At 54.5% G+C, this 27,226-nt stretch overlaps 2 protein-coding genes across 6 annotated transcripts in view; one reads left to right on the forward strand and one right to left on the reverse strand.

Moving 5' to 3' along the window:
- Positions 1-4,291: 4,291 nt before the first annotated feature.
- On the reverse strand, positions 4,292-13,212 carry mrpl2 (mitochondrial ribosomal protein L2). Of its 2 annotated transcripts, none has more exons than XM_059645091.1 (7): positions 13,161-13,212; positions 10,952-11,287; positions 10,022-10,163; positions 9,313-9,428; positions 8,388-8,498; positions 6,212-6,285; positions 4,292-4,550 (listed from the first exon to the last, which is right to left on the reverse strand). In XM_059645091.1, exons 1-7 carry the CDS (start codon positions 13,195-13,197, stop codon positions 4,338-4,340), a joined length of 1,029 nt encoding a protein of 342 aa, XP_059501074.1. In that variant the 5' UTR covers positions 13,198-13,212; the 3' UTR covers positions 4,292-4,337. The 2 variants fall into 2 exon arrangements, with proteins under 2 accessions (XP_059501074.1, XP_059501075.1); XM_059645092.1 differs by having other exon boundaries at positions 13,157-13,175.
- Positions 13,213-13,223: 11 nt separating this feature from the next.
- klc1b (kinesin light chain 1b) overlaps positions 13,224-27,226 on the forward strand; it is a 99,768-nt gene continuing 85,765 nt past the window's right edge. For 3 of the 4 annotated variants that reach the window (XM_059645084.1, XM_059645088.1, XM_059645089.1), the window contains exon 1: positions 13,230-13,331. The gene's annotated coding sequence lies outside the window, so the exon portion shown is untranslated. Of the gene's footprint in view, positions 13,332-27,226 lie in introns of all 4 variants that reach the window. The other variant, XM_059645086.1, reaches the window with a different exon arrangement.

The following is a 27,226-nucleotide window of genomic DNA, read 5'->3' on the forward strand; positions in this document are numbered from 1 at the left end:
GGTATGGTTGGAAAATTTGCTGATGACATCAAAATTGAAGGTAAGTTGACAGTGAAGAGGGTTATTTAAGATTACAGACTAATTTTGATCAATTGGTTCAATGGGCTGAGGAGTGGCAGATGGAGTTTAATCTGGATAAATGTGAGGCATTGCATGTTAGTAAAACAAACCAGGTCTGGGCTTATAGAATTAATAGTAGGACCCCGGGTAGTGTTATAGAACATACAGGCCTAGGGGTGCAGGACCGGTTAGACAAAAGGCTCTGCTTCTGTGCTGTACATTCCTATGATTTTATGGATGTACTGGTAGTAATCTTCCACGAATCCTTAGATTCCTTCACTATCGCTGGGTCGAATTCCCGGAACTCCCTCCCTAAGAGCTCATCCCCACCTTCTCAAGGGCAACTGTGTGGGTGATCCATTACAGATACTGGACCCTTGGGAGGTACCAATACAGATATCAGGCTGAGAAAGTCTTCTTGAGCAAACCTTAGCATTAGCCCACATTGACCCTGACAGACAGCCTGCTGCCATTAATGTGGACGCACACAGCACATGCTCAGTGTGTTGTGTTTCAGGGCCGGGATGGCAAGACTCAAGTGGCAGCACATGGTGATGGTGATGGTGAGGGAGTAGACAGGAGTTCCTCAGCCTGACGTAACCCACACGGCTACATGGTGTTTTGTCACGTTCATCCATAATTTCCTTTCTTGTTTGGATAGACCTGGTGCCAGGAGAGTAATAAAAAAAGAACTGCAGATGCTGGAAAACAGAAGCAAAAACAGAAATTGCTGGGAAATTCAGCGGAGAGAAAACAGACTTAATGTTTTGGGTCCAGTGATTTCTTCACAAATAACCTCTGCTTCATGATTTTTAGGTTGACCACATGTTCAAATCTCATCTTACACCTGGTTCCCCTCAAGTTCTTTCTTTGAGTCCAACCAATAAGGGGGCTGCTTTCTCAGCCCTGACTCTCCTGTATCCATATCTTTCTAGTGAATGTTGTACATCCAGCTGTATCTATAACTTTCCTTAAATGCCCTAAACATTCTTAGCACATCCTCCCATAGTCCTTGTGAGAACACAGTGTCCCAATCTCTGTTCATCAGTGAAATTGTAGGAGGTTCGTGTTGAGAATGATCTGTCCTTCCACCTCTCTCTTATTGTGTCTACTTTCACATAGAAGCTGACAGATTTGTTCCTCCTCCTCCTCTTTCCTACAATGATACCTTACCAGCATGTTTACGTGATAGAACCAATCCCTGCTCCTACAATTGGGACTATTTCTCAGAGCAGTCACTGATTCTCCACCCTCCTTTACATGGTCCCCACTGAATCTCACTTTCAGACAGTCACCCCGCGACAGCGGTACCATTACTTCATCTCTCACTTCCAGCATGCTCGTCACTGAATGCTTATCTGCCCAGTCTTTCACTTTTGCCGGTGAGATTTTAAAATATTCCTCCATGCTCGGCCTAACGGGTTTTCACAAACTGCTGCAGGGCAGGAAACTGCTGTTCTGATGAAATGCTGAGGTTTATGTCCCACCTGACACGTATGATATGGTTTACCGTGTGGTACAACCTCTCTCTGAAGGCTTGGCCCTGTAAAACCCTGTCTGTGTTTTGTGTTTTCCTACGAGCCCTGCCAGCGAAACTTCAGCGTCCAACTCCCAATATCCCCCTACAATGTCTGCACTACCCAGAGACATTATTCTCCAGCTGGGACTAGTTGTGTATGTTCAAGGTTACTCAGCAAAGTAAACTGATTAGTGACAAAAACACAAATTGTTGGAAAAGCTCAGCAGATCTGTGGAATGAAATCAAGAGTTAATGTTTCAGGTTGAGTGTCCCTTCCTCAGAACTACCTCTTGATTAGTTCTTGGGTGAAAGTCTCTAGTTTTGCGTTTGGACAATCCAACAGAAACATAGAACATTATAGCCCAGTACAGGCCCTTCGGCCCTCGATGTTGTGCCGACCTGTCATACCGATCTCAAGCCCATCTAACCTACACTATTCCATGTACGTCCATATGCTTGTCCAATGACGACTTAAATGTACCTAAAGTTGGCGAATCCACTACCGGTGCAGGCAAAGCGTTCCATTCCCTTACTACTCTCTGAGTAAAGAAACTACCTCTGACATCTGTCCTATATCTTTCGCCCCTCAATTTAAAGCTATGCCCCCTCATGCTCGCCGTCACCATCCTAGGAAAAAGGCTCTCTCTATCCACCCTATCTAACCCTCTGATTATTTTATATATTTCAATTAAGTCACCTCTCAACTTTCTTCTCTCTAACGAAAACAGCCTCAAGTCCCTCAGCCTTTCCTCGTAAAACCTTCCCTCCATACCAGGCAACATCCTAGTAAATCTCCTCTGCACCCTAAACAAAGCTTCCACATCCTTCTTATAATGCGGTGACCAGAACTGTACACAATACTCCAAGTGCGGCCGCACCAGAGTTTTGTACAGCTGCAGCATAACCTCTTGGTTCCGGAACTCGATCCCTCTATTAATAAAAGCTAAAACACTGTATGCCTTCTTAACAGCCCTGTCAACCTGGGTGGCAACTTTCAAGGATCTGTGTACATGGACACCGAGATCTCTCTGCTCATCTACACTACTAAGAATCTTACCATTAGCCCTGTACTTTGCCTTCTGCTTACTCCTACCAAAGTGCATCACCTCACACTTGTCTGCATTAAACTCCATTTGCCACCTCTCAGCCCAGATCTGCAGCTTATCTGTGTCTCTCTGCAACCTACAGCATCCTTTGTCACTATCCACAACTCCACCGACCTTAGTGTTGTCTGCAAATTTACTAACCCATCCTTCTACGCCCTCATCCAGGTCATTTATAAAAATGACAAACAGCAGTGAACCCAACACCGACCCTTGCAGTACACCACTAGTAACTGGTCTCCAGGATGAACATTTCCCATCAACTACCAGCCTCTGTCTTCTTTCAGCAAGCCAATTTCTGATCCAAACTGCTATATCTCCCACAATTCATTCCTCCGCATTTTGTACAATAGCCTACTGTGGGGAACCTTATCGAACGCCTTGCTGAAATCCATATACACCACATCAACCGGCTTACTCTCATCTACCTGTTTGGTCACCTTCTCAAAGGACTCAGTAAGGTTTGTGAGGCACGACCTTCCCTTCACAAAACCGTGCTGACTGTCCCTAATCAATTTATTCTTTTCTAGATGATTATAAATCCTATCCCTTATAACCTTTTCCAACACTTTACCAACAACTGAGGTAAGGCTCACTGGTCTATAATTCCCAGGGTTGTCTCTACTCCCCTTCTTGAACAGGGGAACCACATTTGCTATCCTAACCTCCAGCCTGTGAAGGAGAAAACATCTCACTCTCTCTGCATCCCATCTCTCCTCCCTCCTCCTCCTGGGTGAAGTAACAGAAAATCTCCTAGTAGCTACTGCCACTCATCATTTCCCTGTAAATTGCTCTCTCTCTCTGCAAATTCCCTTGTTGAAAGGCAGAGGTGAAAAAAATCAGCTCCATGGACAGAGAAGGCAAATCCTCACTAATGAAAGATTGAGAACCAATGGATCGACAAGACTGTGTCTTTGTCAACGTGAAGTACCAGGAGCAAACTATCTCACGGACACCTGCCATCCAGGCTGGTAACAGGTCTGTGTTTCATGATGCTTATGTTCATTTCCCATCCACTGTCTGTGTCTTGTCTCTCTGACTCTCTGTTTGTCTGTGTATCTACGGTTCGTCTTACCACTGGGGATATAGTTCTCAGTCTGGATTCCAGCTCAAACATTCATCAGTTTTGCCGTTTGTTTTAAGATGATTTATGTTATTAATAAACTGAGTCTTTTGAATGAGTTTTTTATTCTGTATGGCAGCACCAAAGGGAACCAATTTGCCAATTAAATCAAAACACTGTTAAAGGTGCAGCTGGTGGGGCAATGGGGCTGGATTATTTTAGGAATAACAGCTCACCACATCACCTTAAACAGCGCCTTCCCAAGGGCAGCAGATACACCACCCCCCTGTAAGTTCCCCTTCAAGTCACTCACCATCCTGACTTGGAACTATATCGCCGTTCCTTCAGTGTCGCTGGGTCAGAATTCCCTCCCTCAGGGCACTGTGGGTCAACCCACAGCAGGAGGACTGCAGCGGTTCAAGAAGGCAGCTCACCCCCACCTTCTCAAGGGGGCAACTAAGGATGGGACAATAAATGCTGCGCCCAGCCAGCGACACACACGTGCCCCATGAGTGAATTAAAAAAACTCCAAAAGGAAGCAGTCAGTCGCAGTAAGATCTTTAATGTACAGGATCTGCCCTTGATTCACCATTCAGCTCAGAGTCCCTCGCGATGGCAGGTTTACATAACTCTTCATGGGTGGTAGTGGCCGAATCTTCCGACCAGCCCAGCCACCCTTCCTCTGCCACAGGCCACTTGAGGGCCGGATACCCAGCCAGCGATTGCGACCAGCTTTACCAATCACACGCTTGTTATGGTCAACATTAGACACACGGCCAACGGTCGCTACACATGTCTCGAGAACCTGAGGTGGAAGGGGGAGAGAGAGAGACTGTGTCAGAGAACAGGTGAGAGAGAGTGTGTCAGAGAGTGAGTGAGAGAGAGAGTAGGGATCAGGGGTGTGAGAGGGTCAGAGAGAAGAGGCATGTGAGAGATAGAGAGTCAGACAGTGAGGGCGAGAGAGAGAGAGTCAGACAGCAGGGGTGCAAGAGACAGTGAAGGTGGCAGGGGTTGCTGGCAAACAGAAGAAGGAGCAAGGCATGGATAGAGTGAGAGGAAGCATTTCATAGATTCATACACGTCTGCACCATTAAAACTGCACTGAACCCAGTTCCCTACACTTATCACAACTTTCAAGGATATGGGACATTTCGAGTGCTCATCCAAATATGTTTTAAAGGTTGTAGTTTCCAGCCTCTACTACCTTTCCAGGCAGAGCATTCCAGATTCCCACCATCCACTGAGTGAAGAATTTTTTCCCAAATCCCCTCAGAAACTCTTGTCCTTTACACTAAAACTATACGCTCTAGTGACTGACCCCGAAACCAAGGGGAACAGCCTCTATAATCACCCTGTCCACACCCTTCATCATCTTATACACCACAATCATGTCCGCTCTGCTCTAAAGAAAATAATCCAAGCCAATCCAGTCTCTCCTTTCAGCTCAATTTGTCAGGCATGACCTCCCTCTGATAAAGCCGTGCTCGCTATCCCTAATTAACCCATGCCTTTCCAAGTGGGTTTTAATTTGTTCCTTCGGAATTTTCTCCAACAGTTTCCCTACCATTGACATGAGACCCGCAAATCTGTAATTTCCTGCTTCATCTCTACCATTCGCCTTAAAAAGGTGGAACTACATTAGCTGCCCTCCAGTCCTCTGGCACTTCCCCTGCGGACAGAGAGAAATTAACAATGTGTGTCAGGGCCCCTGTAATTTCCCGCCTCAATCCCCACAGTAGCCTGGGATGCAATTCATCCAGACCAGGGGATTTGTCAGTTTTTAAGCCTGACACAGCCTCCGACCCCTCCCCATTTCCTACGTCAAACTGTGCAAGTTCCTCTCAGTCCCTTTTCCCAGGTTCCATACCTACATTCTCCTTTTCTAGAGCGACTTCACACACACGTTGCCCCCTTGGTCCCTAATGGGCCCAACTCTTTCCCTGGTTAACCGTTTCCCTTTAATTTATCTCGGTGTTAGAGGGAGAGATGGGCATGGCGTGTGTGAGACAGAGTGAGTGAGAATGAGATATATAGTCATATGAGAATTGAAACATATAAAATAATCAGAGGGTTAGATAGGGTGGATAGGGAGAGCCTTTTTCCTAGGATGGTGACGGCGAGCATGAGGGGGCATAGCTTTAAATTGAGGGGTGAAAGATATAGGACAGATGTCAGAGGTGGTTTCTTTACTCAGAGAGTAGTAAGGAAATGGAACGCTTTGCCTGCAACAGTAGTAGATTCGCCAACTTTAGGTACATTTAAGTCGTCATTGGATAAGCATATGGACGTACATGGAATAGTGTAGGTTAGATGGGCTTGAGATCGGTATGACAGGTCAGCACAACATCGAGGGCAGAAGGGCCTGTACTGTGCTGTAATGTTCTATATCGAGACATGGAGAGAGAATGAGGTGGGAGGAGTGTGGAGAATTTGTGCGGGAGTGGGGGGCGGTGGAGAGAGACATACCTGGACCTGGCGTTTGGATGGAAGCTGAACAATCGCTGTGCCATTCACCTTCCGAAGCAACGCACCACAAGTACCTGGAATCGGGAGGGGAGGAGGAACAGGGTGATTGTGGGGAGGTGGGGGAAGAGGGAGAGAAAGAAGCTACTCTGTGAAAATCCATAATGTCACAGGCTGCAATAAGGGATATGGTTCTCTGATCAGCAGCTCTTTCACTGAGGGCAGTAACCTCTCCCTCACAATCAATCTCTGTTTCATCTGCACACTGACCTATTCACACTTCAGCCCCCCATCCCCACTAAACCCCACAAGAACACTCCCATTGACCCAGCACTGATCCCTGTGGGACACCAAGCACACAGGGCTCCAGCCTTCGACCACCATCCTCTATCTCGTATCTTCCTCGGGCCCTCCATTCACTGTGTGCTCTCTTGCCTGGCATCTTTCCCAATGAATCATCCAATACTTTTCAGGATTAAAAGCGACTTGCCACTGTTCAGCCCATCTACATCATCCTGCCGTCTAAGGTTACCCTGCTTGCTACTAACCGCACTACCCATTTTCATGTCATCTCCTACATTCATGTCAAGATTGTTAGCGTGGACAACAAACAGGAAAGGACCCAGCACTGATGGTACACTGTTGGTCACTGGCTTCCACCATCACTCTCTGCTTCCTGCCATGAAGCCAATTTTGGATGCAATTTGCCAAATTGCCCCGGACCCCATGGGCACTTCGCTTCTTAACCAGTCTCTCTTTGGAGAACCTGGTGAGATGTCTTACTGAAATCCACGTAAACTACATCTACTGCACAACCTTCATCTACACTTCCTCAAAAAGCTGAGAATTTGTTGGAGATGATCTCTCCCTTACAAAGCCGAGCTCACTATCCTTGAATAATCCCCACCTCTCCGTGTGAAGATTAATTTTGTCCTTCAGATTTGTTCCCAATAGTTTCCCTGCCACTGATATTAGACACTATGGCCTGTGGTTGCCTGGTTACCCTCGTTATCCTTCTGGAATAATGATTCCACAGGAGACGTCCTCCAATCCTCTGGCACCCGTTCTGTGGTCAGAGAGGATTTGAAATTTCTGTCAGATTCCCTGCAGTTTCCTCCCTGTACCTCCCACAGCAGCCTGGCTACGTGTCCTGTGGCCTGAGGATTTACCCACTTCCACTCCAGTTAAACTGCTAATCCCTTCTCGATGTGAATTACCCCCCATCCCTGATTCCCAGAACTTGTCTAGAACTTTGCCTCCAGCAAATGCATTTACAAAGTACTCATTTATAACCTCAGCCCTGTCTTTGCCACTTTTGTCCCAATGGCCCCTCCCCATTCCCCACCTTGCCCCTAATATACCTATTAAATCCCCTCGGATTTTAGTCTCACCTGCTGGGGTTGGTTTCTGAGACCCCTCTTCAGTCTGCGAGTGTCTTAAGAGACCTTGGTATATCCCAGAGTCCTCTGGAACGGCTGCTATTTGGAGAGTTTGGCATTTACAATACTTTATCTCTCAGTAACCGATCCTGAACATCCTCTGATACTCAGGGTTCTCTGGACTGGTTGTCCCACCCTTCACTTCTGCCAGGAACATGTTGGCCCTACACCCTCACAATTACCCTTTCAAACACCTCCCGCTGCTCCAATGTGGATTTCCCTACAATGAGCTGCTCTGAGTCCACACTGGCCAGATCGTCTGTTATCAAATTCAAACCATCCTTCCAACTATTCAGAACCCATATTTCTGGTTCATCTTTGGTCTTCTCTACCATTACCTTAATTCTCACAGCGTTATGGTCACTGTTACAGAAATGCTCCCCAATTGTCAGGCCCATTGTTTGCTCAGAATGCTTTCTTGAAACCACGTCCAGCACAACCCCAAACCCCCTCTCTCGTTGGATTTTCTACGTGTCGGCTGGAAGATCTCTCCTGCACACAACATGTGAAAATTAAACCTTTCACTTTGTCTATCAGCAGCTCGGACACAGAGGGGGCACTGACCCTCAGCTTGGACACAGAGGGGAGAGTCACTGACCCGCAGCTCGGATACAGAGGGGGGTCACTGACCTGCAGCTCAGAGATAGAGGGGGTGGGGGTCACTGCCCTGCAGCTCGGATTCAGAGGGGGTGGGGGTCACTGACCTACTGCTCGGATACGGGGCGGGCGGGTTCACCGACCTGCAGCTCGGATGTACAGGGCTCCTTTCCCTGGTTGCAACTCCAAACTATTCAGCAGTGTTCCCACGGGAAGCGCTCCGAGTGGATAGGCGTCGCCCTCATTGGCAGACACTGGGAAAGAAATTGGGAAAGTGTTAGACAGCAGCTGATCTGTGTGTCCAAGTATGGGACAGAAGCAGGAGCACTCCGTCCCATCCTGTCATTCCCCGCCCTCACCCTCGCTCAACCACGGGGCGCAACAGTGATGCAATTCCTGGTTCGGCCACATTTGGAGCACTGTGTGCAGTTCTGGTCACCACATTACCAAAAGGATGTGGATGCTTTGGAGAGGGTGCAGAGGAGGTTCACCAGGATGTTGCCTGGAATGGAGGGTGCTAGCTATGAAGAGAGGCTGAATAGATTAGGATTATTTTCATTAGAAAGATGGAGATTGAGGTCTACAAAATCATGAGGGGTATAGACAGGGTGGATAGCAAGAAGCTTTTTCCCCAGAGTGGGGGACTCAATTACTAGGGGTCATGAGTTCAAAGTGAGAGGAGGAAAGTTTAAGGGAGATATACGTGGAAAGTTCTTTACGCAGAGGGTGGTGGGCACCTGGAACGCGTTGCCAGCGGAGGTGGTAGACGCAGACATGTTAGCGTCTTTTAAGATATATCTGGACAGGTACATGGATGGGCAGGAAGCAAATGGACACAGGCCGTTAGAAAATAGATGACAGGTTAGACAGAGGATCTTGATCGGCGCAGGCTTGGAGGGCCGAAGGGCCTGTTCCTGTGCTGTAGGTTTCTTTGTTTCTTTGTTGTTTGTTCAGACAGGGATCCATGTGTTATTGTGGAAGATGGGACAGTCACCCTCACACAGCCCCTCCCTCACCCTGGCCTCCAGAGGGGTTAGATTAAACAGAGAAGTCCCTGCGGGACCGTACCTGCCATCCGGCCGATCTGCCCGGATGTTTTCACGACATCACCGGGCTCCATGTTTTCTGTGGCAATGATCCACCGCTTCCTGCTTCCCCCAGCGAGCAGCGCAATATCAGCAGACCTGCAGTGGGAAAGCAATCTTAATGTGCTCACCCTCACCCCACGGCCGGGCTCACACCCTCTACCCCCAACAAGATCTCACACCCACCCCACCGCCCGGGCTCATACCCCCCACCCCCCAACCCAACAGGATCTCACACCCACCCTATCGCCCGGGCTCACACCCACCCCACCTCCAACAGGATCTCACACCCACCCCACCGGCCGGGCTCACACGCCCCACCTCCAACAGGATCTCACACCCACCCGACCACCCGGGCTCACACCCCCCACCCCCAACAGGATCTCACACCCACCCCACCACCCAGGCTCACAACCCCCACCTCCAACAGGATCTCACACCCACCCTATCGCCCAGGCTCACACCCCCACCCCCCAAACCCAATAGGATCTCACACCCACCCCACCGCCCAGGCTCACACTCCCCACTCAAAAGGATCTCACACCCACCACCTGGGATCACATCACCCCCACCTCAACTGCACCCACTGAGAGACAATCATGCCACGGTACCTCACCTCACACTAACCCCACCCCCACCCTAACAGAGAGTCACTGCAATGCCGTGCCCCCAGCCCCTCGCTACTTCCTCACCTGCACGGGTCGTAGCGAACTTCGACTACCTTCTCCTCAAAGGGTGCCTCGGGCTGGCCAGGCCGGTATCGGAGCCTCTGGAAATCAATCATTCGATATCTCTGTTTGTGACCTCCACCGATCCCATGGACCTGGATTTTCCCTTCAGAGCAAAACAAAGGAATAAAGTCGCCTGGAAAAACAACGCTCATTCCCTCAGCACTGACCCTCCGACAGTGCCCGCTCCCTCAGCACTGACCCTCCAACAGTGCCCGCTCCCTCAGCACTGACCCTCCGACAATGCCCGCTCCCTCAGCACTGACCCTCCCACAGCACCCGCTCCCTCAGCACTGACCCTCCGACAGCGCCCGCTCCCTCAGCACTGACCCTCCGACAGTGCGGCTCTCCCTCAGCACTGACCCTCCGACAGTGCTGCTCTCCCTCAGCACTGACCCTCCGACAGTGCGGCACTCCCTCAGCACTGACCCTCCGACAGTGCGGCACTCCCTCAGCACTGACCCTCCGACAGTGCTCACTCTCTCAGCACTGACCCTCCGACAGTGCCCACTCCCTCAGCACTGACCCTCCGACAGTGCCCGCTCCCTCAGCACTGACCCTCCGACAGTGCCCGCTCCCTCAGCACTGACCCTCCGACAGTGCCCGCTCCCTCAGCACTGACCCTCCGACAGTGCTGCGCTCCCTCCTCACTGACCCTCCGACAGTGCGGCACTCCCTCAGCACTGACACTCCGACAGTGCCCGCTCCCTCAGCACTGACCCTCCGACAGTGCCCGCTCCCTCAGCACTGACCCTCCGACAGTGCCCGCTCCCTCAGCACTGACCCTCCGACAGTGCGGCGCACCCTCAGCACTGACCCGCCGACAGTGCAGCGCTGACATTGTCTGACCACTAGAGTACCTTTGAGCTCGTGCTCTCAGACTCTGTGACGTACCGGTGTGGTCGCGGCCCCCAGTCTTTCTCACTCCGATGGGCCGCACTGTGTACTTGCTCCTATCTAACCAGTTCTGTTTGTTGTTGGCCAGGCTCGCGGAGGTATGCAGCTCACAGTGAGGCTGCCACCCAGGCTTTACAGAACTGCAGCTGAAGGCCCTGGCAGCCAGGGAGGAGGCCAGTCGGATGGGATCCCAGAGCTGGGAGACCGTTGGGAGCAGATGGCAGGATGTGCTCTCAGCCTGGGAAAGGCCAGGAGACACAGTGAGCCTTGTGAATCCACGAAGGAGTGCAGCTCTTGCCATGGTGGTGTAAGGCTTGGCAGCGGCGACAGTCCCTGCATGAGAGAGAAGTGTGAGAAGCAGAATGTCCACACCCCACAACACAGCATTCTAACTGAGAAACTACTATATTCCTACAGCCTTTCCTTATTCCCACCCTTCTCCCAACCTCACACACTGAATTTCTGCTTATAAAACAGTTTGACCTTCTATTCTTCCTACAAGAGTGCATAACCTCACACATTCCCATCTTGTGTTCCATCTGCCACTTATTTGCCCACTCTCCCAGCCCATCCAAGTCATTTTGCACCCTCCCCACTTCCTGAACACTACCTGTCCCTCCATCTATCTTTGTGTCATCCGAAAACTTAGCTACGATGTGCTCAGTTCCTTTGTTCACACCATTAATACGTCATGTGAATAATTCTGGTACAAACACTGACCCCCATCGAACTCCACAAGTCACTGGCTGCCCTTCTAAAAAGGTTTCTTGCAAACCTACTCTCTGCCTCTGCTAAACAACCAATTCTCCACAACAAAAACAGAGTGCTGGAAATGCTCAGCGGGTTTGCCAGCATCTGTGAAGAAAAAGATTCACAGTTAATGCTTCAGGACCCTTCTTCAGAACTGTCCCAATCGTCTATCTATGCTAGTATCTTGCCCCTAACACCATGGGTTATGATCTTATTTAGCAGCCTCCTGTGCATCACCATGTCAAAGGCCTTCTGGAAATCCAAATAAATCATATCCACTGGCTCCCCTTCGTCTAACTTGTTTGTTATTTCCTCAATGAATTCCGACAGGTTTCTCAGGCATGACCTCCCCTTCATGAAGGTGTGCTGACTTTCATCATGTACTTCCAAGTACTTATAGTCTCATCTTTAGTGATGCATATTCATGCACAAGGACACCCAGATTCCTGTGCACTAAAGCAGTCTGAAGTTTATCAGAGCGTGGTTTGTGTATGGAATGAACTTCCAGATCGATGCAGGTACAGCTAACAACAGTTAAAAAGACATTTGGGCAAGTACAGGAACAGGAAAGGTTTACAGGGATATGGGCCCATTGCAGGCGAGTGGGGCTAGTTAAGTTTGGGAAGTTTTGTTGGTGCGGATGAATTGGGCTGTAGGGTATGTTTCTGTGCTGCATGACCCTGTGACTATAAGCTGCTTTTCCATTCCTCCCAATCAAAATGGATAACCTCCCACATATCCACATGAAAACTCTGTGACAAATTTTGCCCCATTCACCTATACAAACCCATTTGTAAACTTCTTACTTCCTCACCTGTTAGTGTTACCTGTAAACGTGACTTTAGTGCATTCTATTCCTGCAAACAACTCTGCAAACAACTCACTGATATCAATGGGGGCATGGAGGAATGGGGAGTGGGGACAGTGGGTAGGGGGGCAGGGGTAATGGGGGCATGGGGGTAATGGGGAGTAATGGGGGTAATGGGGAGTAATGGGGGTTAGGGGGGTAATGGGGAGTAATGGGGAGTAATGGGGCGTAATGGGGGTTAGGGGAGTAATGGGGGTAATGGGGAGTAATGGGGGTTAGGGGGGTAATGGGGGTTAGGGGGGTAATGGGGGTTAGGGGGGTAATGGGGAGTAATGGGGAGTAATGGGGGTAATGGGAGTAATGGGGGTTAGGGGGGTAATGGGGAGTATTGGGGGTAATGGGAGTAATGGGAGTTAGGGGAGTAATGGGAGTAATTGGGGTAATGGGGAGTAATGGGGGTAATGGGGGTAATGGGGGTAATGGGGGTTAGGGGAGTAATGGGGGTAATGGGGGCATTACTAACAGCTTTATAGCCACCAGATCTGACCCATTTGCCCCGACGCCCCGCTTTCTGGTTGTTATTTTGTGCCAAAAGGAGATAAATTACAAATAAATTACAGTCACAGTCCCCCCCCTCAACTCACTCACTTACACTCCGCCTGTCGTCGCGCTCCCAACTCGTCATTTCCGGGACCGTCGGCAGAGGGGGAGGGGAGAGTGACGCAGTAGACCCCGCCCCTTTCGGGTGATGTCACGGGCAGCCATCTTGGATCTCGGGAGAGACGAACAAGGCGCCCCCCGCCCGCCCGCCGTCTCCAGGTAAAACCGGGAACCGGGGGGAACGTGTCACAGACACCGCCGTAACTCGGCAGCGCGGGGGGTGGCGCCGCGGGAATCCGCCGCCGCCGCGCAGGGTCTTCACCAGCAAATAGCTTTTGTACTGACTCCGCTCAGGTGTTTGTTATTGGATCGGCCTCTGGCCGGGGGGTGCGGGGGCGGCCTAAGGGGGATATGCGGGGGGGGGAGATATGCGGGGGGGGGGAAGGAAGGGGGATATGCGGGGGGGGGGGGGGAAGGAAGGGGGATATGCGGGGGGGGGGGGGGAAGGAAGGGGGATATGCGGGGGGGGGGGGGGGGGAAGGAAGGGGGATATGCGGGGGGGGGGGGGGAAGGAAGGGGGATATGCGGGGGGGGGGGGGGGGGGAAGGAAGGGGGATATGCGGGGGGGGGGGGGGGGGAAGGAAGGGGGATATGCGGGGGGGGGGGGGGGAAGGAAGGGGGATATGCGGGGGGGGGGGGGGGGAAGGAAGGGGGATATGCGGGGGGGGGGGGGGGAAGGAAGGGGGATATGCGGGGGGGGGGGGGGGGAAGGAAGGGGGATATGCGGGGGGGGGGGGGGGAAGGAAGGGGGATATGCGGGGGGGGGGGGGGGGAAGGAAGGGGGATATGCGGGGGGGGGGGGGGGGGAAGGAAGGGGGATATGCGGGGGGGGGGGGGGGGAAGGAAGGGGGATATGCGGGGGGGGGGGGGGGAAGGAAGGGGGATATGCGGGGGGGGGGGGGGGGGAAGGAAGGGGGATATGCGGGGGGGGGGGGGGGAAGGAAGGGGGATATGCGGGGGGGGGGGGGGGAAGGAAGGGGGATATGCGGGGGGGGGGGGAAGGAAGGGGGATATGCGGGGGGGGGGGGAAGGAAGGGGGATATGCGGGGGGGGGGGGGAAGGAAGGGGGATATGCGGGGGGGGGGGAAGGAAGGGGGATATGCGGGGGGGGAGATATGCGGGGGGGCGGGAGGAGATATGCGGGGGGGGGAAGGAAGGGGGATATGAGGGGGGGGGGAGGAAGGGGGATATGCGGGGGGGGAAGGAAGGGGGATATGAGGGGGGGGGGAGGAAGGGGGATATGCGGGGGGGGAGATATGCGGGGGGGCGGGAGGAGATATGCGGGGGGGGGAAGGAAGGGGGATATGCGGGGGGGGGGGGAAGGAAGGGGGATATGCGGGGGGGGGGGGAAGGAAGGGGGATATGCGGGGGGGGAGATATGCGGGGGGGCGGGAGGAGATATGCGGGGGGGGGAAGGAAGGGGGATATGAGGGGGGGGGGGAGGAAGGGGGATATGCGGGGGGGGGAAGGAAGGGGGATATGAGGGGGGGGGGAGGAAGGGGGATATGCGGGGGGGGAGATATGCGGGGGGGCGGGAGGAGATATGCGGGGGGGGGAAGGAAGGGGGATATGCGGGGGGGGGGGGGAAGGAAGGGGGATATGCGGGGGGGGGGGGAAGGAAGGGGGATATGCGGGGGGGGGGGGGGAAGGAAGGGGGATATGCGGGGGGGGGGGGGGGAAGGAAGGGGGATATGCGGGGGGGGGGGGGGAAGGAAGGGGGATATGCGGGGGGGGGGGGAAGGAAGGGGGATATGCGGGGGGGGGGGGGAAGGAAGGGGGATATGCGGGGGGGGGGGGAAGGAAGGGGGATATGCGGGGGGGGGGGGGAAGGAAGGGGGATATGCGGGGGGGGGGGGGGGAAGGAAGGGGGATATGCGGGGGGGGGGGGGGGAAGGAAGGGGGATATGCGGGGGGGGAGATATGCGGGGGGGAAGGAAGGGGGATATGCGGGGGGGGAGATATGCGGGGGGGCGGGAGGAGATATGCGGGGGGGGGGAAGGAAGGGGGATATGAGGGGGGGGAGGAAGGGGGATATGCAGGGGGGGGGAAGGGGGATATGCGGGGGGGGGAGATATGCGGGGGGGCGGGAGGAGATATGCGGGGGGGGGAAGGAAGGGGGATATGCGGGGGGGGGGGGAAGGAAGGGGGATATGCGGGGGGGGGGAAGGAAGGGGGATATGCGGGGGGGGGAAGGAAGGGGGATATGCGGGGGGGGGGGGAGAAGGAAGGGGGATATGCGGGGGGGGGGGGGAAGGGGGATATGCGGGGGGGGGGGAAGGGGGATATGCGGGGGGGAGATATGCGGGGGGGCGGGAGGAGATATGCGGGGGGGGAAGGAAGGGGGATATGAGGGGGGGGAGGAAGGGGGATATGCGGGGGGGGAAGGGGGATATGCGGGGGGGGAGATATGCGGGGGGGCGGGAGGAGATATGCGGGGGGGGGAAGGAAGGGGGATATGCGGGGGGGGGGGGGGAAGGGGGGATATGCGGGGGGGGGGAAGGGGGATATGCGGGGGGGGAGATATGCGGGGGGGCGGGAGGAGATATGCGGGGGGGGGAAGGAAGGGGGATATGAGGGGGGGGGGGAGGAAGGGGGATATGCGGGGGGGGGAAGGGGGATATGCGGGGGGGGAGATATGCGGGGGGCGGGAGGAGATATGCGGGGGGGGGAAGGAAGGGGGATATGCGGGGGGGGGGAAGGAAGGGGGATATGCGGGGGGGGGGAAGGAAGGGGGATATGCGGGGGGGGGGGGAAGGGGGATATGCGGGGGGGGGAAGGGGATATGCGGGGGGGGGAAGGGGGATATGCGGGGGGGGAAGGGGGATATGCGGGGGGGAGATATGCGGGGGGGCGGGAGGAGATATGCGGGGGGGGGAAGGAAGGGGGATATGCGGGGGGGGGGGAAGGGGGATATGCGGGGGGGGGAAGGGGGATATGCGGGGGGGGGGAGATATGCGGGGGGGCGGGAGGAGATATGCGGGGGGGGAAGGAAGGGGGATATGAGGGGGGGGGAAGGAAGGGGGATATGCGGGGGGGGGAAGGGGGATATGCGGGGGGGGGAAGGAAGGGGGATATGAGGGGGGGGGGGGAAGGAAGGGGGATATGCGGGGGGGGAAGGAAGGGGGATATGCGGGGGGGGGGAGGAAGGAAGGGGGATATGCGGGGGGGGAAGGGAAGGGGGATATGCGGGGGGGAAGGAAGGGGGATATGCGGGGGGGGGGAAGGAAGGGGGATATGCGGGGGGGAAGGAAGGGGGATATGCGGGGGGGGAGGAGGGGGGGATATGCGGGGGGGAGAGGGGGGGATATGCGGGGGGGGAGAGGGGGATATGCGGGTGGGGGATATGCGGGGGGGGGAGAGGGGGATATGCGGGGGGAGGGGGGAATATGCGGGGGGGAGGAAATGGGGGGGGATATGCGGGGGGGGGAGGAAATGGGGGGGATATGCGGGGGGGGAGGGGGGGAAATAAGCGGGGGGGTGGGATATGCGGGGGGGGAGGGGGGATAAGCGGGGGGAAATGGGAGGGGGGCGGGGATAAGCGGGGGGGAGGGGGGGTGCGCGGGGATAAGGGGGGAGGGGGGGTGTGCGGGGGATAAGCGGGTGGGTGCGCGGGGGATAAGCGGGGGGGAAGGGGGGTGCGCAGGGGGAGGGGGGGGATAAGCTGCGGGGGGTGCGGGAGGGGGATAAGCGGAGGGGGGTAAGCATAGGGGGGGTGCAGGGGGGGTTGTGGGGGCGCTAAGGGGAATAAGCGGCGGGGGGATGCGGAGGGGGCTAAAGGGGATAAGCGGCGGGGGTGGATAAGCGGGGGATAAGCGGAGGAGGGGTGCGGGGGGGGATAAGCGGAGGGGGGGCGCTAAGGGGAATGAGTGGCGGAGGGGGCTAAAGGGGATAAGCGGCGGGGGGGGGCTAAGGGGGATAAGCGGCGGGGGGGTGCGGGGGATCTAAGGGGGATAAGCGGCGGGGGGGGTGCAGGGGATCTAAGGGGGATAAGCGGCGGGGGGGCTAAGGGGGATAAGCGGCGGGGGTGCTAAGGGGGATAAGCGGCGGGGGTGCTAAGGGGGATAAGCGGCGGGGGGGCTAAGGGGGATAAGCGGCGGGGGGGGGCTAAGGGGGATAAGCGGCGGGGGGGGGCTAAGGGGGATCGGCGGGGGGGCTAAGGGGGATAAGCGGCGGGGGGGGGCGCTAAGGGGGATAAGCGGCGGGGGGGGCTAAGGGGGATAAGCGGCGGGGGGGGCTAAGGGGGATAAGCGGCGGGGGGGGCTAAGGGGGATAAGCGGCGGCGGGGTGCTAAGGGGGATAAGCGGCAGGGGGGGCTACGGGGCAATAAGCGGCGGGGGGGCTAAGGGGGAATAAGCGGTGGGGAATGTGGGGGGGCCTAGGGGTGAGGGATGCGGGGGGGGGGCTAAAGGGGGATGTGCGGGGTGGGTGCAGGGGGGCTAAGCAGTGGGGGATGCCGGGGGCTAAGGGGGATAAGCGGTGGGGGATGCTGGGGGCTAAGGGTGCTCAGCGGCGGGGGGTGTGGGGGGCTCAGCAGTGGGGGATGTGGGGGGCTAAGGGGTGTGGGATCGGGGTAAGGGCTATTGTGGTGAGGGTAAGTGGGGTGGGTGGGGGTTAAGGCGGGGATGGGGAGGGATAGTGAAAAGTGTTGTTTTGCGTGCTGTTCAGGTAGATCTTACTGTGCAACTCAAACTGCCTGAATATAATTATGCAGGTAGTGAATTGTCTGCACATTTCTGCTCTCAGCATGTATGGGTTAGACTCAAGAGTCTGTTTCCATGCTGTATGACTGACTATTGCCCACTGACTATTTGCTTAAGTGTTACTGTCTCCTGTTTATTCCTAAGCTGTACCTACAAAGTCTGATTTGAAATCCCTTCCAAGATATTGTTCCTCCTCACTGTAGTAATTGACTCCTTCATTCATAATGTGAGAGCGCCACCTCTGTTACACCCTCCCTGACCTGTCTGGATATCCTATACTCCAGAATATTCAGCTGCCAGACCTGCTTCTGCCTTGTTACTTCCATCTATCTGCTGCCCTTGTCCTTCCAGGTGTTAGTGATTGTGGGTTTGGAAGGCACTGCCTAAGGAACTTTTCTGAAATTTAAACTACATTCCCTTGTTCTAGATTTCCCCACAAGTGGAGACATCCACACGGTCAACCCCCACAGGATCTTCTGTTGAAATAAGATCACCTCTCAATGTTCTAACCTCCAATGGATAGAGGCACAGCCTGCCAATCTTAATCTCGTTAGGTTTCCCCTTTAGCCCAGCAACCAGCTGAGTGAGCCTCCTCCGAACTGCCTCAAGGGGCACCTCCTTTTGTAATGAGAGCAGAACTTTATTTGGTATTCCAGGTGTGGTCTCACCAACAGCCTGTACAGTTGCAGCATGCCTCTCATTATCCATTTCCCATGTAATTAAAAACAAAACATTCCATTTGGCTTCCTCATTCACTTCTGCTTCTGCGTGCTGTATTTTAGTGAATCATGTACCAGGACAGCCAGGGCTCTGTAAACTGCATTCTCTCTATTTCAATAATAATGTTTTTCTGCTTTTTACTGCTTCCTCTGAGGGCAACCTCATTACTCTCTATCAGCCAAACACTTGCCCACTCACTTAAGTTGTCTAAATTGCTTTGTACACTCTTCTAACCCTCTCAACTTACCATTTACCTGAATATGACTGGACTCACCACGTAAACACAGTGGCTACATGAGCAGGTCAGAAGCTAGAAATACTGCAGTGAGTAACTCACCTCCTGACTCCCCAAAGCTTGTCCATGGTTGACAAGGCACAAGTCAGGAGTGTGATGAAATACTCCCCACTTGCCTGGATGGGGGCAGATCCCACAACACTCAAGAAGCTTGACCCCATCCAAGACAAAGCAGCCGCTTGATTGGCACCACATCCACAAGGATCCATTCCACCGACACTCTGTAGCAGCAGTGTGTAATATCTACAAGATGCACTGCAGAAATTCACCAAAAATCCTTAAACAGCACCTTCCAAACCCTTGAGCATTTTTACCCAGAAGGACAAGGGCAGCACATCCATGGGAAGACCAGTCCTGTTAGGTCCCCTCCAAGCCACTTACTGTGCTGACTTGGAAATATATTGCCGTTCCTGCATTGTTGCTGGGTCAAAAGCCCCTCTCTGACCATCGTGTGTGTATTTAGGACCATCCCAGGATTGCAACAGTTCAAGAAGGCAGCTCCCCACCTCCTCAAAAGGTGTGTAGGGATGGACAACAAATACTGGGGCAGCCAGCAATATTCATGTTACAAACGGATAAAGAGAGCTTGCTTTCCGAATATTGTCACAAATATAGTTACAGTACAAATCATGCTTGAAAAAACTAAGATTTATTTCAGGTCATAACTGGTTGGTAGGTTTGGGGAACCAGTGTTGTAATTTCACAAGACATTGGCAAGATACCAGACGAGGGGTTCATATCCGAAGTCCTGCTAATGAGATGCAGTAATGTATAAATATGGACTGTTTACTAGGTACAAAGCACACAATGGGAAGAAATGGGATGCGCTCAGGTTACCTTTTGGCGTTTAACAGCATACTGTAGTGATTGGCACTTGGGCCTTAGCCATTTAGCATGTACATCAGAGGCTCGGCTTTGGCAGTCAGTGTGATATAGTGAGTTTTGCTGAAAATACAAAGCTAGGTGAGAAATATGGAACGCTTCAAGTTTCTGTAAGCCGTTATCAGGAGGGGAAATGCTTGGCCGTGAACGTGGTCGTTGGAATGTGATCGCTACGATAGGGAAAAGGCTGGTTCCTTTTTACATACAACAGGACAGCACAGTACAGGCCATTTGGCCCACAATGTTGTGCCAAACTTTTACCCTACACCTAAGGTCTATCTAACCTCCACCCCTACCTTATACTATCATCCATATGCCTATCTAATAACTGCTTAAATGCCCCTAATGAGGCTGAACTACCTCCACTCACTTTAAAACTATGCCCCCTTGTAATATCTACCTCCACCCTAGGAAAAGATCTCTGTCTACTCTATCCATACCTCTGATCATTTTGTACACCAATACCAAGTCAGTAGATCTTTTTTTCCCTTTCCAAGTGATCATAAATCCTACATGGTTCCTACATCCTACAATTTTTACATGGTGAGAGTCTAGAACGCCTAAGAGGATTGTGAACTTTGGAATCTTTTGTCCCAGAGGATTGTGCTGAATGTTGCAGTGCTGAACCTGTTTCAGGATGAGATCAATTAATCAACAGATCAGCCTACTGTGTGATAGTGCAGGCTTATGAGAGGGTGTGTTTCAGTCTCTACAAAATGTTACTTGTGCAAGTTGACTTTTTGACTGTATATTTATTGTTAGAATCTCAATATTGAACATTTGCTGTCTATGTCAATGTCAGGGGTTAGAGTAGAACTGTGACTGTGTTCTGAATGGAGTTTCAGGAACTGAGTTGTCTCCTTCTGCATCCTGATGACTTGAGGACTGTGTGAGATTCTGGAGCAAGTGCAGCAGATGCCCCAGTGAAGTGCCTACGAGCTTTAACTGGTCTAAAATGCTCTTGACCACATCTCTTGCATTTCCCTCACCTCACCTCACCTCACCTCCCCTCCCCCCAACAAAAATAAAGACAGAACTCCCCCTGTCCCCTCGGATCACCCCACTAACCTCCATACTCAGCATATCATTCTCCGTCACTTCTGCCACCTGCAATCTGACTCCACAAACAAAGATGTATTTCCCTTCCCACCCCTATCTGCCTTTCATAGGGACTGCTCTCTCTGCAACTCCCTTGTCCACTCCACACTCCTCGCTAGCCCCACCACGCCCAGCACCTTTCCCTGCAACTGCAGGAAGTGCGACTCCTGCTTCTACACCTCCCCCATCACCTCCATTCAACGCACCAAAGCTTCCACATCAGACAGACGTTCACCTGCAGGTCCATCAGTGTGGTCTTATAGCATCTGCTGTTCCCGATGTGGCCTCCTCTACATCGGGGAGACCAAGCTCAGGCTCGGCAACCGCTTTGTGGAGCACCTGTGCTCAGTTTGCGACAAACGACAACACGTTCCTCTCGCTAACCATTTCCACTCCCATCCCCAACTCTTCCCTATTTCTGAAGAAGGGCCCTAACCCAAAACATCAGCTTTCCTGCTCTTTCGATGCTGCCTGGCCTGCTGTGTTCCTCCAACTCCACACTGTATTGTCTCCGAGTCCAGCATTAGCCGCTCTTACTATCCCCGAATACTGCCTGTTGCTTTTTGCATGTCAGAGTGCAAGTTGTATTGTGTCTGTGAAAGGATCTCATCTTTGTCTGTGACTGCCTCAAGCTGAGCGTCAGTGCATTATTCACATTCAGTCTCTCTCTCTTCCCTCTCGTTGCTTCAGCTTTCTGCTGGCTCGGTGCAGAAATTGTCCTGGCAGTATACTTCCCTTGCCCACTCAACCCCCACCAGCACAAGCACCCCCCGCCCCGACTGTCTGGTCTGTCCTCCCCGACCTCTTCCCCCACCCCCCCCAATCCAGTGGATCCATTTTCGGAAACCTGCTGTCAACAGCAATTAAACTGGGCTGCAGAACATTCCAGAAGATAGGAAGTGTTGTCTGCAGTGCGGCGAATTGGTTGCTCTCACACAAAGACACTGCAAAGCACCGAAGGGCCGTGTTTGAGGAGCAGCGTACTGTGATTTAATCCAGCCTTCTGAATTTCCACCCATGTACTGTGAGCGTGTAAGCAAGGTTCTTGCTGCATTTCAATCGTAGCCTTACATTCGGGGCCAAATATTAAAGTCAATTATCTTTTCCCCAGATGCTCATCAATATTTATTTTCTGTGTTTCAATTCTGTGTATTGGTTTGGAATTGTGATTACAGTGCGAAAACACAATGGTCTGGGATTGAATGGGTAGGAGCTCACATTTGGAAGTATTGTGAAATGTGAGGTGGTCGTGAGAGACAGGTTCAAAGAGTGATTAATGAAGCATTTTAAAATTTATTCTTTCGTGGGAGAAGGACATCACTGCCAGTCACACCATTTATTGCCCAGAGGGTAGATCAGAGCCATCACATTGCTTTGGGCCTAGAATCATATGTAGGACAGACCAGGTAGGAATGGCAGTTTTCTTCCTAAAGAACGTTAGTGAACCAGATGGGATTTTACAACAAGCATACAACAGCCAAGGCTTATATTAACAAGGACATAAAATCTCAAAGCAAGGAAATTATGTTCAATTTAATTAGAACACTTGCACAGCCTAGGCAAGTATATTGCATCCGGTCTAGGGAGCACATTTTACCAAGGATTTGAAAGCTTTCGATACAATGTGAGGAGCTTCAGTTACAAGGATAGACTGAGAAGCTGCAACTGTTCTCCTTGGAGATAGGGATGTTGGGAGGAAGTATGATTGAAGTGCTCAATTCAGAGGGGTGTGGGTGGTTTAGACAGGACAAAACTTGTCCCCACTGGTGGAAGGATTCACAGGTTTAAGATGATTGGAAAACGCGTCAGTAGTGACACAAGATGAAACTGTTTCACACAGTAAGTGGTTAAGACCCAACATACACTGTCAGGAGTGCGATGGAGGCAGATTCAAAAAGGGAACTGGTTCGGGTCATGCAGCTGTATAGCATGGAACCAGACCCTTTGGGCCAACTTGCCCATGCTGATTAAATATCCTAAATTCATCTAGTCCTATTTTCCAGCATTTGGGCCATATCCCTCTAAACCCTTCCTTATTCATATACCCATGTAGGGGAGGCAATGACCTAGTGGTATAATCGCTGGATTGTTAATCCAGAGACCCAGATGACATTGTGTTTGAACCCTGTCACAGCAAATGATGCAATTTAAATTATTAAAAACATCTGGAATTAAGAATCTAGTCATGCCCATAAATCTATTGCTGCTTGTCAGGATAAACCAGGTGGTTCCCTAATGTCCTTTAGGGAAAGAAACTGCCATCCTTATCTGATCTGGCTCATATGTGACTCCAGACCTACAGCAATGTGGTTGACTCTCAGTTGCCCTCTGGGCACTTAGGGGTGAGCGATAAATGCTGCCCCGTCCTCATCCTGTAAATGAATATCCTGAAGAAGGAAACTGTACAGTTGACAGGGAAAGAGCAAAGGCAGCGCCTCCAGCTGAGCTGGTCTTAGGAAAAAGGCAGGTTGGAATATCGAGGTGGGTGGTGTTGTAACCACTGAGCGACTGTGCTGCAAACTGAGCACAATATCCCCAGTTAATAAAATGTGAGGCTGGATGAACACAGCAGGCCAAGCAACATCTCAGGAGCACAAAAGATGACGTTTCGGGCCTAGACCGAGTGTTATCCCCAGTGTTGTCACAGATGTGAGAAACTTCAGGTAATCTGCCCAAAGCCACCAGTTTAGCTGCGCTGATGAACTTAACGATAAAACACTCACCAGGTTTCTGCATGAACAAATACTCTTTAACCAATGGCAATGATGAAGTATGTTTTCTTATGTTATAACTCTACAGCTTAGACTCTGCCCCTTCCTTAAAACCCCCTCACAGACAGACAAACAGACACAGGCGGGCCTTGAGGGTGGAAAAGGAAATGAAATGATCTGGGAACCACTGTAATAACAGCAGGAGTGATTACAGGATTCAGTGGGAGGTTTCTTTCTCTTCCTTTCCCAGTTCCTTTTTCATTCTTCACTTCTGACACAGTTATTTGCACACACCCTGCTGTTTTGTGTTGAGAATACAGCTTTTCCACTGCCTTCGAAAGTGTTCCATTTCTCCTCCAACAGGGGTCTGTAGAGACAGGAGAAAGTAGACAGTGAGCTATTACTGGAGACTTTCTGGTCCCTCCATGCAGACTGAGACAGAGAGGAAGTGGTAACAAAGAAGGGCCGTGACCCTAAACGTCAGCTTTCCTGCTCCTATGATGCTGCTGGGCCTGCTGTGTTCCTCCAGCTCTACACCTTGTTATCTCAGACTCCAGCACCGGCAGTTCCTACCCCCTCGGAGAGGGAGAGGGAGAAGGATTTTTTTCAGATGCTTTGTCTTTGCAGGCTGGGTGGTCCCCCAGGCAGACCTTGGTCCACTGGTCAGAAACTGCTCACAGCATGATTGTTGAGTGTTTGTCTCTGAGAATTGAACCTTCAACCCCATAGTGTCTGCTTATTGCTCTCACTGTTCTGGGGGAAAGTGACGTTGTAGACAACAGTGTGCTCAAGGAAAGACAACTTTTAAAACTGCAGCCAGCACTTTACCCAGCTTGCTTGGTATAAAGTTGTAGGATGACATGTCATCACAGGGAGAGAGGCGGTGGTGGGGGAGCAGGGGACACCTGGTGAGAGAGGGGTGTGGGGGGTGGGGTATTGACGTGGTGAGAGGGAAGGGGCGTGGGGGGGGTATTGACGTGGTGAGAGGGAAGGGGCGTGGGGGGGTATTGACGTGGTGAGAGGGAAGGGGCGTGGGGGGGTATTGACGCGGTGAGAGGGAAGGGGCGTGGGGGGGGTATTGACGCGGTGAGAGGGAAGGGGCGTGGGGGGGTATTGACGCGGTGAGAGGGAAGGGGCGTGGGGGGGGTATTGACGCAGTGAGAGGGAAGGGGCGTGGGGGGGGTATTGACGCGGTGAGAGGGAAGGGGCGTGGGGGGGGTATTGACGCAGTGAGAGGGAAGGGGCGTGGGGAGGGTATTGACGCGGTGAGAGGGAAGGGGCGTGGGGGGGATTGACGCCGTTGTGGAGGGAGAGAGGGGCGTGGGGGGGGGAGATTGACGCCGTTGTGGAGGGAGAGGGGGGCGTGGGGGGGGGAGATTGACGCCGTTGTGGAGGGAGGTGGGGGGGGGAGATGGGGGGCGTGGGGGGGGAGATTGACGCCGTTGTGGAGGGAGTGGGGGGGGGAGATTGACGCCATTGTGGAGGGAGAGGGGGGCGTGGGGGGGGGGATTGACGCCGTTGCGGAGGGAGAGGGGGGCGTGGGGGGGGGAGATTGACGCCGTTGCGGAGGGAGAGGGGGGCGTGGGGGGGGGGAGATTGACGCCGTTGTGGAGGGAGAGGGGGGTGTGGGGGGGGGGAGATTGACGCCGTTGTGGAGGGAGAGGGGGGTGTGGGGGGGGGGAGATTGACGCCGTTGTGGAGGGAGAGGGGGGTGTGGGGGGGGGGAGATTGACGCCGTTGTGGAGGGAGAGGGGGGTGTGGGGGGGGGGAGACTGACGCCGTTGTGGAGGGAGAGGGGGGCGGGGGGGGATTTTGACGCCGTTGTGGTGGGGGGGGAGATTGATGCCGTTGTGGAGGGAGAGGGGGGCGTGGGGGGGGGGGAGATTGACGCCGTTGTGGAGGGAGAGGGGGGCGTGGGGGGGAGATTGACGCCGTTGTGGAGGGAGGGGGGGGGGATTGACGCCGTTGTGGAGGGAGGGGGGGGGGATTGACGCCGTTGTGGGGGGGGGGGGGAGATTGACGCCGTTATGGGGGGGGAGATTGACGCCGTTGTGGAGGGAGAGGGGGGCGTGGGGTGGGGGAGATTGACGCCGTTGTGGAGGGAGAGGGGGCAGGGGGGTGAGATTGACGCCGTTGTGGTGGGGGGGGAGATTGACGCCGTTGTGAAGGGAGAGGGGGGCGTGGGGGGGGGGGAGATTGACGCCGTTGTGGAGGGAGAGGGGCGCGTGGGGGGGGGGAGATTGACGCCGTTGTGGAGGGAGAGGGGCGCGTGGGGGGGGGGAGATTGACGCCGTTGTGGAGGGAGAGGGGCGCGTGGGGGGGGGGAGATTGACGCCGTTGTGGAGGGAGAGGGGCGCGTGGGGGGGGGGAGATTGACGCCGTTGTGGAGGGAGAGGGGCGCGTGGGGGGGGGAGATTGACGCCGTTGTGGAGGGAGAGGGGCGCGTGGGGGGGGGGAGATTGACGCCGTTGTGGAGGGAGAGGGGCGCGTGGGGGGGGGGAGATTGACGCCGTTGTGGAGGGAGAGGGGGCAGGGGGGTGAGATTGACGCCGTTGTGGAGGGAGAGGGGGGCGTGGGGGGGGGGAGATTGACGCCGTTGTGGAGGGAGGGGGGTGCGTGAGGGGTGTGAGACGCACGGTGAGGGGGGAGAGAGGGGTGTGGGGGGGGCGTGAGACGCACGGTGGCGGGGGGCATGAGATGCACGGTGAGGGCAGAGAGAGGGGCATGGGGGGGGCGTGTGACGCACGGTGAGGGGAGAGAGAGAGTCGTTGGGGGGCGTGAGGCGTACGGTGAGGGGAGAGAGAGGGGCGGGGGGACGTGTGACGCACGGTGAAGGGAGAGGGGGCGTGGGAGGGTGTGATGCATGGTGAGGGGAGAGAGAGGGGGGTCACAGGGAGTGACACACGGCTGGGGAAGGGTGTTGTGGGGGGAATGACACAAAGTCCGGGGTGGGGTGGGGGTGGTCAGGTGTGAATGACACACGGCCGCGGGGGAAGAGGGGGGTTGGGTGTGAGTGTGTTGGGGTGTGCAATGAGAGGGGATGGGGGAAATGACACATGGCCATGAGGGTGGGGTGGGGGTTTGGGTGTGAGTGACACGGTCTGGGGGAGGGGGGTCAGGTGTGAGTGACTCACGGCCGCGGGGGCAGTGGGGGGGGGGGGTTGGGTCGGGTGTGAGTGACACACGGCCGCGGGGAGGGGGGGTTGGGTCGGGTGTGAGTGACACACGGCCGCGGGGGCAGTGGGGGGGGGGGGTTGGGTCGGGTGTGAGTGACACACGGCCGTGGGGGGGGGGGTTGGGTCGGGTGTGAGTGACACACGGCAGTGGTGGGGGGGGGGTTGGGTCGGGTGTGAGTGACACACGGCCGCAGGGGCAGTGGGGGGGGGGGGGTTGGGTCGGGTGTGAGTGACACACGGCCGCGGGGGCAGTGGGGGGGGGGGGGGGGGTGTGAGTGACACACGGCCGCGGGGGCAGTGGGGGGGGGGTTGGGTCGGGTGTGAGTGACACACGGCCGCGGGGGCAGTGGGGGGGGGGGGGGGTGTGAGTGACACACGGCCGCGGGGGCAGTTGGGGGGGGAGGTCGGGTGTGAGTGACACACGGCCGCGGGGGTGGGGGGCGTGGGGGGTCGGGTGTGAGTGACACACGGC

Source organism: Stegostoma tigrinum, chromosome 4 (assembly GCF_030684315.1).
Source record: "Stegostoma tigrinum isolate sSteTig4 chromosome 4, sSteTig4.hap1, whole genome shotgun sequence".
NCBI lineage: Eukaryota > Metazoa > Chordata > Chondrichthyes > Orectolobiformes > Stegostomatidae > Stegostoma > Stegostoma tigrinum.